At 36.1% G+C, this 11,138-nt stretch overlaps 1 protein-coding gene across 3 annotated transcripts in view; it reads left to right on the top strand.

The window, feature by feature from the left end:
• Window positions 1–607: 607 nt before the first annotated feature.
• LOC125838816 (uncharacterized) overlaps window positions 608–11,138 on the top strand; it is a 70,193-nt gene continuing 59,662 nt past the window's right edge. For 2 of the 3 annotated variants that reach the window (XR_007443613.1, XM_049517844.1), the window contains exons 1-7: window positions 608–1,553; window positions 2,828–2,972; window positions 5,867–6,145; window positions 6,343–6,510; window positions 6,667–6,882; window positions 7,687–7,781; window positions 8,537–8,708. Coding sequence is in view for 2 of the 3 variants with exons in the window: in XM_049517844.1 (XP_049373801.1) it covers window positions 697–1,553; window positions 2,828–2,972; window positions 5,867–6,145; window positions 6,343–6,510; window positions 6,667–6,882; window positions 7,687–7,781; window positions 8,537–8,708 (1,932 nt within the window). In the remaining variant the exon portion in view is untranslated. Of the gene's footprint in view, window positions 1,554–2,824; window positions 2,998–5,866; window positions 6,146–6,342; window positions 6,511–6,666; window positions 6,883–7,686; window positions 7,782–8,536; window positions 8,709–11,138 lie in introns of those variants that run through there. The other variant, XM_049517845.1, reaches the window with a different exon arrangement.

Here is an 11,138-nt window from a genome sequence, read left to right as displayed (position 1 = left end):
TACACAAAAATAGAGAGTGAGATTTGTATATACTAGATACATAAGAGAGTGGTGAACGAGGTGAGAGAGAGGCGAACGAGATTTGTTGTGAAACCTAGATACATGCGAATCCACTTGAATACAATGTATCTAGAACAAATTACACATAATTTTGATCCAATGTATCTCAAATGATAGATGTATTTGGACGTATCTAGAGTCACTAAAATCTGGTAAGATACATAATATTGCAAATCACAGTGTAACTAAGTAATTAACTGGAATTTCTGAAAGTTTTTTCTTTGAAAAAGGGCAACTAAAATCTGATATCGATATCCAAAAGTTCTATAAGAATATAGTTATAATTTTATTATTTTTTATTATACTACATAATAAGCTATACTATAATTTAGTTTAAACACAAACAATTTAAATAATTTTACTAGAAAAGAAGTGTATACGCTGGATACTGGACAGCGAAAGGAATTTCATCAGAACACTCTTAAACGACGGCGTTTATTCCCAGCAAAATTTTACGAGCATCCTATATATTCCCCTTCTGTTTTTCTTGTAAACATTTCCCCTGTTGTTTCAACCGTTGTAACCGATCCATGAAATATCCCCAGGCGAAAAATCCTTCTCAAAAACCCTAGTCTTCTCTATCTCAATTCGCATATCTAACTCACATGAATCGCCATAACTAGTTGTAAAGTAACAATGGATGACAAAGACACAGAGCTGCTGTGTAAAGTCAGCGCGAACCATCTTTTTTTAGCTCAATTTGAGCCATTCCGAGCCACTATACGTAGTCTTCGTGTTCGAAATCCTGAACTTTCTCGAGTCATTCTTCAAACAATTGTTGCAAATGGAGGAAGATTCGATTCGATTATCTGGTCTCAATCTTGCCCGTCTCCTGCACTTCTCACTTTCCTATGTACCCTTGAACTTCTCCAATTTAACGAACCCACTTCCCAGCTTTGGTCGTTTGATGCTGCTGCTCTTAAATTAAGGGCTGAGTTCTGTTTGATCTTACAAAATGTGATTTCAAGGGTTTCGGAAAGCATTTCGAGTTCGGAATTGGGTGCAGAAGCTGTCGATGAAGTTGAATTAAATGGAGATGTTTCGGGCATTAATGAGGATTTGAAGGGTTTAGGTGACAGTTTGAGGGTTTTAGTGAAAATTTCTGATATGGGTTTGAGGCGCTTGAGGCCGGATTTGATTGAAATGGATGATGTCATAGATACTGGGGGAGATATTGTAGTGGAGGAAGAGGAAATGATGTGTTTGAGGAGAGTGTTTCTTGAAAATGCAGATATCTTTGATGTTTTGTCACTAAATATAGAGAAGCAAGTTGGTTGGATTGAAAATGAGGATTCGGATATGGCGATTACAGTCAGGACAGTAGTAAAACACAAGGAGGTTGAGGATAAGGTGTTTAAATCGCTGCAAAAATGCATTCAAACTGCACATTTGGAAGCTATGAGGGAATGCCTAATGAATAATGATGTGGATGGAGCTATTTCACATATTCGATTTCTACATTTGAATTATGGTATCAACGAGGAGGAGTATCGGTATGCAGAATCATGGTTTTACATAGTTATTTGACAAGATTCGTGCTTTAATTCTTTAAGTTTACTCAATATCATTATTACCTAGTAAGTAAATTGCTAAGTGACTAGTACTTGAGGTTTGTAAGTTCAGCGTTCTATGATTGCTGAAATATGAAATACCTAGTTGGCTGTTGAAAATTATTTTGCATTAAAATGTGAAGCAAATTAAAACGTATTTCTAGGAAGTTATTACTATCGTGGATCCATTTTGATTGATCTTGGCTGACTTTCACTAAGATCTAGGAGTTAAATTGTTGAATGGATTACTACTTTGAATTTAACGGATTAGAGCTTAAAATAATACTACCTTGTAACTCTTTACATTTTCTAAACCAAAAGGATGTCAAAAAAGGGCATGAAAACTATGGAAGATTAGGGTTCAGAATCCTAACAGAGGTGACAAACTCTAGGTGATTTCTTCTCATCTGCCTAAGGCCCTAAGCCTTAGCTGGTGAAATGGTCAAGATGTGCACAGGCTGGGCTGCACAACATTGTTGTGAAAAAAAAAGATAATCACATTGAGTTTGAAATTATTACGGAGTTGTACTCTTTATATTAATTAAAATTGTTGAGGAGAACACAATTTTCAATTTCGTTGGATAAAAAAAGTTTCTTTGGATTGGTCTGAAGTAGAAAGCAAGTCAATAAAATAAGAAGAAGGGAGTCATACTTATGAACACTGAGAGATGGACTTAGATATGCTTGACGAAGCTATATACCTTATTAAAAGACAGTAGTACATCAACATATTAGTTTGATCAAGATTTACTTCATTGCTAAGAATGCTTTTATAAATACTGTTTTTGGATTAAGCACATTTCTGAGATGAAGAGTTCCATTTTTATTAGAACTACTGTTCTTTTTAGTGTTATCTGCCATGCCACTGAATTTTAAGATTGAGCAGGCAATATAGATTTGGTTAATGAACATGACCATATGTTTTGCCTTGAATATTATTCGTTCTGTCCTCCGCTAATGCAGATCAACATGTTTTTGTTTTGATGGATGGTCAACTTGCTTTTCTTGTACTAGAAGAAAAAAAGAAAAGAAAAGTATATTGTGTTTCTGCCATCACGTGGATGGAGGAATTGGAAAAAGTATTTTTTTAACCACCTTTTCATTATGACTGAATGGATAGTGTTTGACGTGCTTGTTACTTCTTGGTGTTCAATTTATTTTCCTTGGCCATTCTTGCCTCTGTTTCATTATTATATTCTTGTTTCTGTTTTATGTAGTGTGGTCTCAAAAGATCTACTCAGAAGGGTGTTACCTGGGAAGGATGATTATGGAGATGCCCGGCGTGAGATGCGAGACAAATTCTTGTCAGTTTATGGGGAAGCACTTTCATCTCGTTGTACTCCTCTTGTTAAGATGATACAGGTGGTGATGATAATTCTTGCCAAAAGTACGCTCGATGCTGAATGTTGTTTTTTATGGCATTGTCACAAATAAGCTTTTGCAGCCCACAATATCTGAAATTATCTGATTACTTTAATGCTGTTTGCTTTTAATAGTTTCTTAGTAAAGTAATTCCTTTTAAAATGTTTGCTTGGTTGCACCCAAAGGTGTTGCATACTGGTCAATGAAGCAGGAACCGACCATGTGAAACTAGGGTTCAAATTTTAGCAAAGACAAAACACATTAGGTATTTTTTTCTTTTCTATTCAAACTTTGGTGAACATATTTAGCCAATACCTTGTTTGCCTACTGGGTCGAGCTCATCGCACCGGGCTTGCCTAGTGCGGGTTACCTCTCCTATGTGGTTTGCGAGTTATTGCATAGGAGCGGGGGTTTTACCCTGTGCGCACCCAAAGGGTAGCGGCTGCGGGTTTCCCTTGTCATAAAAAAAAATATTTAGCCAATACCTTTTCTCGTGGGAGAAAGTATATAACCGGTGGATTAGTCGATGTGCACGAAAGCAGGCCCAAACACCACTGTCATAAAACAAGAATCTTTGGGTTGGTATTTTTTCCTCCTTCATTGCTCTAATTAGGTCTACTAAATGCTTGGTTATGTTTAAAATCCTTTTTAAGAGGTAATTCTTTACACAAAGTTAGCATCACTCTGATTACTCTTTTTCTAAAAAGGTTGACCTTGTAACCATTTTAGTTTGTCCCAAAAAAATTGACATCTTTCCTTTAATGAATTTGTTTTTTCTCTTTCTACCAGTTTGATCAAATATAAACTAACTACTATTTAGATTGTTTAAAATTTGATTTGGTATCTTATCAACTACCCGTTCGACCATTTTTTCACTTGAAGTCATTATCTTTAACAAGGTCACAAGGTTAACTACAATAATTTTTAAAACTTCTACTTTTAATGCTTGTTCATTGGGCTGACAAGAGTAATTTAGACGCCTTGCGATGTCTTAGAAGGATAATTATTCTCTCTTAGATTTGGGAAGAGGGTATGATATATATTCATGAGAAAATGTGATTGTTTCTACTTACAAACAGAAAGAGTTACAAAAAAGGACAATGTACCATCAATTGCGAAATGTACAACTCATAATCAACTGAGAGAATGTGCTGTCTGTTGGCCAGAAATATTGAAAATGAAGCTTTATAGAAGGCTCTGTTTTTAAAAATTGATTATAGAACTATCACTTACTTTAGTCTCTGTTTTAGATTCTAGCACCATTTCCTGCATTACATCTAAACATCCTGAAAAAATCCTTCCTGCACTTCTGTTATACTACCTAAGAGGGCTATTAAAAATGACAAAGTAATCTGGCTGGCCCTCAACTGTTGTTTGAACTCCATCCTTGTCTACAATAATCTTTTCCCACAAAGCTTCCTTCTTACCAGATCTCCCTAGGACTCCAACTCTCACTTCAGGTGTAATTTTTTCCTAATTACCACAAGCTTTTGGCGAGGGAGGTGGCCATGGGGTTCCTGCATGTATTGGTGTGGATTCCTAGGTGCCTAGAAAGATGTTCTTCTTTGCTTGGTTGACAATAGTGAGGCCGATTTGACTAATGGATACTTGAGGAGGAGGATGATTACATATGTTAGCTAGTGATTTATGTGCAGAAGTTCATGCGAAATGTGGATAACCTCTTATTTACATTAATCAAGCGACTACCTGGTGTGAATGGGCAGTCTTGAATTTAGTATTTCATGAGAAGACCAAGCACGTTGAGATTGACTGACATTATGCACCAAATTCAGTATTTCATGGGAAGACTAAGCACACAGAGAGCGATAGTCAATTTTGTGAAATTGAGTGATCAACTTGTGGATATCTCACCAAACTCCTCATTGGTCCTCGTATTAATTACATTTGTAACAAGCTAGATACATATGACTTGTATGCACTAGCTCGAGGGTAGTGTTAGGATAGTAATAGGTATATACAATCCTAGTTGGAATAGGAATAGTAATAGGAATAGTATATAATATCCTACTTAGAAAAGGATTGTATTGTAGTGTCCTAGTTGAAAAGGTATCTATTGTAGTGTCTATAAATAGGGTTTCTCTGTAATAATGCAAAAATAACAATTCAATAATATTTTTTGCCTATATTTCTCACAGCTATAAATGGTAATAAATAAAAACTATTGCTAAAATTAGGAATTATTTATTAAAAGGTACCCATTCAAGTAATTTTTCCTACTTTAAAATTGAAAATTAATTCTTCAAATCAAGTTAGCTTTTTTGGGTCCTTGTTGGAGTTAAATGTTAATTGTGCTTAGATTAATATCATTATTATTACAGTAGCTTTAATTATGTTCGATGTTGTAATACTAAACTCCTAAATTTATAGTATCTTTTATGTTATCCATAAAATTAACTTTTTTATAAAGAAGCTTGCACTTCCTTTTGCTTTAACCCTGTGACTCTTTTCATTATATTTTGCATTTTTCACTCTTAAAAATACTAAATTGGAAATTGCTGTCTACAAGAACAAATTGCTGACTAGTATATTTTTTTGTATGATTTCGCCTAGCTCTGAGTGAAGGTCTAAATCAAAGCTAGCTTAGGGCGGACAACCCACATGTTCTTTTTGATAACCCAGAAATTCCCTAGTGTGGCACACAGTTCGGAACTCGATGGAAAATGGCTCGACTTTTACCCTTCTCCACTTCAATACTAGGTTTTTATGTGCGACAAGTTCAAACACGTGATATGCGCCTAACTGACACATCATTTCCTACGCCCTTACCACTGGACCAAAGTTCTAGGGCACAACCCATGTACTTATTTTTGAAAATACCTAATAATACGTCCTTAATAAGTGGAAATGAATGTTAACTTCTTGAGTATTTACAGGTTATTCATGATGAAATGCTCTTGGAAGAGATTGAGAGTGTCAAAGCTTCTGAAAGTGATCAGATTCCTCTACCTCTTCAGCATCTCCAAAATTTTATCCAAGAACTGAATTCTGAGACAACTTTAAACAGCACAAATTCATTGCTGGAGACTGTTATTACTTCTTGCATGAGAGAAATGTACCAGTATGCTCGTGTTCATGGCGTGCATTTATTGGAATGTGTCATGGACACTGCCCTGTCTGCCGTGAGAAAGCAGAAACTGCATGAGGCTAGCAATGTACTGTTCACAGTTAACCTTTTGACTTTATATTCAGAAATCCCAGATATAAACCTGCTTTCTTTTGGTTTGAGCATAGCAATGGCACATTCTTATACTACTCAAAAAAAGAAAAAGAAAAAATAATGGCTCATTTTGATATTAACTCACTTCTTACTTTTTGCTAATAAAAACTCTTAATTCTTTTTTCTATTTAGATTCTTTTGCTGTTTCCCCGGCTCCAACCTCTTCTAGCCGTCCTTGGTTGGGATCTTTTGTCTGGTAAAACGGATTTAAGAAGGAAATTGATGCAGCTTCTGTGGACAAGTAAATCACAAGTTCTTCGTTTGGAAGACTCTCCACATTATGGGAACAGATCAGATGAGGTAGTTTCCTGTGCTTCTGTTATGATAGAAAGGAGCAGGCGGCTGTTGTTTCCTTTTCCCACTTCCTTTCTAATGTTTTCTCTGCAAGTTGCATTATGTGCTTTCATGAGCGGATATGTTTGTAGGTTTTCACTAAAACTACCTTTATTTTGGCAGGTGTCCTGCGTTGAACATCTCTGTGATCTCCTTTGTTATCAGCTTGATCTTGCTTCTTTTGTAGCATGCGTGAATTCTGGCAAGTCATGGAGTTTGAAGTCGTCGCTACTGTTGTCTGGTAAAGAGTATATGCAGCAAGGAAATGAAGATGCGCATTGGGATCCCTTTGTTGAAAATTTTGTGCTGGAAAGATTATCTGTACAGAGTCCATTGCGGGTAAACTCTATGCTGTCCTTCCACGATAGAACTTTTACTGTTTGATCTGCTGATGTGTTTCACAGGATTCTGGATTTGTCTTTTTTTGGAAGAGAAGCATCTTTTATAGAAGGAAAGTTTTAACCTTAATTGAAGGGAAACCAGCTTGTTTTAAGTCCCACCTGTTCAGTCATTTTGTGCCCTCCTTTTTCAGTTTAAATCTATATAGTTTTGCCTTTTTTATTTTTAAAAGTATCTTTTACTTACAAATTTGGATTGAGCATTTCATTGAAATGCATTTGCATTTACCCAGTGCCTTAATTACTTGCCTGCCATTGAGGCTGAGGTTCCATCTGCAGGTTGTGTGCATGGATCAAGTTAAGTGTTGTCTCTCTTCTTGATATAACATTATCTATAAATTCTGAAGATTCATTAAAATTTGAGTGGGTATAGTTTGTCCAGAGATGAGGTGGAGAAGTGCTAATTGGTACGTGTTCACATGCCTCCCTAAAAAGATCATCATACTGCCTATATTCACCAGAAAATTAGAAATAAGTAGAACCAATCAGAGCCAGAAAATTTAAGTTTAAGATCATCAAAGTATATTTTTGGTAAATGATTGCACAGATTACTTCTCTCTTGTCTCTGCCTCCACCTCTCCTTCTCCTTTCTCTCTCTCTTTTTTGCTTCTATTATGAATTTGCTTTTCATATATCTTAAAATGGTATTTTTCTTACAGTTACTTGCTACATAGTAATTGCTGATTTAATTGTTCATTTTCTTGTTTCATAATATTTTGGATCATAATATTTTGCCATCTTCTAGGTATTATTTGATGTGGTTCCAAGCATTAAGTTTCAAGATGCTATTGAATTGATCAGCATGCAGCCAATTACTTCCAATCTATCAGCCTGGAGGAGGTGTGGGGACTTACTCTTTTGCAATGTGTTGTTGACTTTGGGGTCAATTTTGATGTTTATGTTGAAAGAAATAATTAAATAAATAAAAGTATATTCTCTCTAACAAGTTAAGATTTTAAATGAGACATTACACAATTTAACATGGTATTAGAGTCAAATTCATCCCAATTCATTGTTTACCCAATGCTGGGCCCCCATTATGTTGTCCACGTTCTAATTGGATGCCTTTGATGTGCGAGGGGTGTTGAGTTTGTCCCACATTAGTTGTTAGATGGAGATTTTGTCTCTTTATATGGTCTTGAACTATTAACACCTCATGAACTAGCTTGGGGTTGAGTTAGGTCCAACATCCATTTTCTTAACAATTTACGTCATGCATATAGATACTTTGGATTCGGCTGAATATTGGGCAGGCAAGCATGATTTGTTAGATAAAGTTATCATATACTGATGCTTGTGTCAAGATAGATTGCTGTAGTACACACCCCCTGGGGTGCGCACTTTCCTGGACCCTGGGTGAACGTGGGATGCTGCATCGGCTGCCTTTTAATGTTCTTAGCTGCTGTGCTTGTCGATGCATTACTTCTGGCAGATGGAGCTTATATTAATGTCCTTAATGTTACAATGTGATTATTCAAAATTCTATGTTTGTTCGTAGCATGGGATTAAACTCTTTAAGGCTTACATGTGTATGGATGAAGTAGGTTAACTTACTGCATACACTTACCCTCTTTTTCCATTTGTATGTTTTGTAGGATGGAAGACATTGAACTCATGCACATGCGTTATGCTTTGGAATCTGCTGTCCTTGCACTTGGAGAGATGGAAAAGAATATAGGGGAGGGAGTAGGAAATGACCAGATCAATTCGTGCTACCTGAAAGATTTGAAGAACCATCTTGATGCCATCAACAACATTTTCCGCAAGGTGTCTGCTATCTGAATTTTTTTTATGTAGTTGTTCTTTCTCTATCCTTGTCTTCTGTCCTTTTATTTCAATCCCATATTTAGTTATTAATGCAAGTGAATTTATAGTATGATGAAAAACATGACCTTGTTTGCAAAGATCATGGCACTAAGCTGGTAGAGAATTTTTAAACTTCATTCTCACTGATAAAGTAAAGAAAAATGTGAAATTATAATGCTTGTCTTTGATTTTTTGCATAGTTCTGCTTTCGAATGTTCAAATGGTTCACCTAGGATGTTGGTTAACTCCTTACTGTATCTATTAGGTTGCCATGCATGTCAAATAGGTGATGTCTGCAGATGTTAATTGGGGAGTGGGCTAACATCCCTCAATTAATGGACAGCCCCTCTAAGTGAGTAATTTAAATTGAATTGATCTGAATCACAAACCAGGTGATGTCGTTTCTTTATGCTTTTGTTTGGCAGAACGTCAATGTTTTAGTTAATTCAAAGAAGGTATGGTGTTTTAATTTATAGAAGTAAAGTGAAGGGTTTAGGAGATTTGGATTATCAAAAGATAGAGAATGATTTGGAAGACCAAAGTGCCTTATAAGGTAATCTATTTTACCTGGCTGTAGGAAAAAGAAGCAGTCTTCACTCACAAGAACCTGAACAAGAGGAAATTCAATCTCTGCTCTAGATGCTACCTGTGTGAAAAACAGGTTGAGACGGTCAATCATCTCTTCTTACACTGCAAATGGATAGACCAGCTGTGGCAGATTTCATCCATAAGAGAGGAAGATCATATGGGTGAAACCTGGGAGAATTAAAGAAGTGCTAAGAAGCTGGAATAGAGATGTTGATGCAGTGAAGGAGGAGAGATGGAAAATGGTCCTAACATGTATATGGTAGACTATATGGAAAGAGAGGAATCAAAAGTGTTTTGAAGGCAAACAGAGAAATATACAGAAAATCAAGACAGACTTCTTACGCCTTTATTATTTTTGGGTGAAACCTAGGAGAATTAAAGAAGTGCTAAGAAGCTAGAATAGAGATGTCGATGCAGTGAAGGAGGAGAGATGGAAAATGGTCCCAACATGTATATGGTGGACTATATGGAAAGAGAGGAATCAGAGGTGTTTTGAAGGCAAACAGAGAAATATACAGAAGATCAAGACAGACTGATTAGGCTTTTATTATTTTTGGTGCAAACAAGTAGTCATAGACAGCACAGAAGATGTTTTAATGCTATTGACTGGATGTAACTAGGAATACTAGGACTCTGTAAAGTGACAACTTTTGTTAAGGGAGACTACACTTTGATGTAGTATACTTGTGGATATATAGAGGTAAGCTTACCATTTAAATAAAAAAAGAAGATAGAGAAATAATGAGCAGAAAGTATGTTGTGAATATCCTGAGCAGTGTCTATATGCTTGGAAATGAGGATAAATTGGCAGTGGAAAGAGAAACCTCTGAAATCCTCGTTCCTCTGCCTTCCTATATTATGAACTGTGAAAAAACTAGACATTTCCAGAGATATTTGACCAATCCAACCTGTTTGTGTAGAGGATTGGGTGTCTTTTGGAGAAAATATATTTTGTAGGTTTCTCCTTTTGTGGTATACCACTTGTATATGCCCATGTTGGCTTTGTTCTTACTAATGAAATACTTTACCTGATCAACTTTTTTTCCTGACCAATCCAACCATTAGGAGGAGGAGAATATGTATGAGGGGAATCCACTATAGGTGTGGGTTATATAGGGAAAAGAGGAGAAAATGGTTTCATGTAGAAACTGTGCCATTCTAGCTCTTGGGGATTTATCATGAATCATTGACTAGTATGATATTTGGATATTTCTCTAGTTGAGAGGGCAGGGAATCAAATGTGACATAATCCCCTTTTCTTCCCCATTACTGGACCACCGAGCAAGACCCAGAAGAATCTGTAGTCAGAAGTGCTGCCCCCTCTCCTATTTCTTCCTTTTTGGCCATGACACGCTTCAATTTGTGATCCTGATCTTTCTCCAGCTAAGATGCACCAGGTTTGTCTGCATTTAGGCTGAATTAACATCAGTTACATGAGGTTGTGGCAAAATAAGAATATAAGCAGAATATCAGGAATGTCAACTCAGTAAGTGTTTGACTTATTTTTCGTTGCTTTTATGTTGAAATTAAGGCGAGGATGAGGTCATACAGAGGTAGAAAAGCAATTTGCTATGTGGAGGGAGCATATCATGTTGCATCGAAGTTATAGAGACAGCCATTAATTTCCTGTTCATGTATGGATTGGGAGAAAGACGAAAAAGAAGATAGAACACTGCTTGGTAATTCTCTCAAGCTATTAGGGTAAGTAACTAAAACATGTTTTAAGAAGGGAAAGAGATCAATGATACATAATTACAGTAAGTGTAGTTTAATCCTATCTTATAATTTCAAGATTCTAGAATA

This window comes from Solanum verrucosum, unplaced genomic scaffold (genome assembly GCF_900185275.1).
Source record: "Solanum verrucosum unplaced genomic scaffold, falcon-dt-bn FXZP01000182.1, whole genome shotgun sequence".
Lineage (NCBI taxonomy): Eukaryota > Viridiplantae > Streptophyta > Magnoliopsida > Solanales > Solanaceae > Solanum > Solanum verrucosum.
The sequence above is the reverse complement of the archived record's forward strand: the minus strand, read 5'-3'. Positions and strand labels throughout refer to the sequence as shown.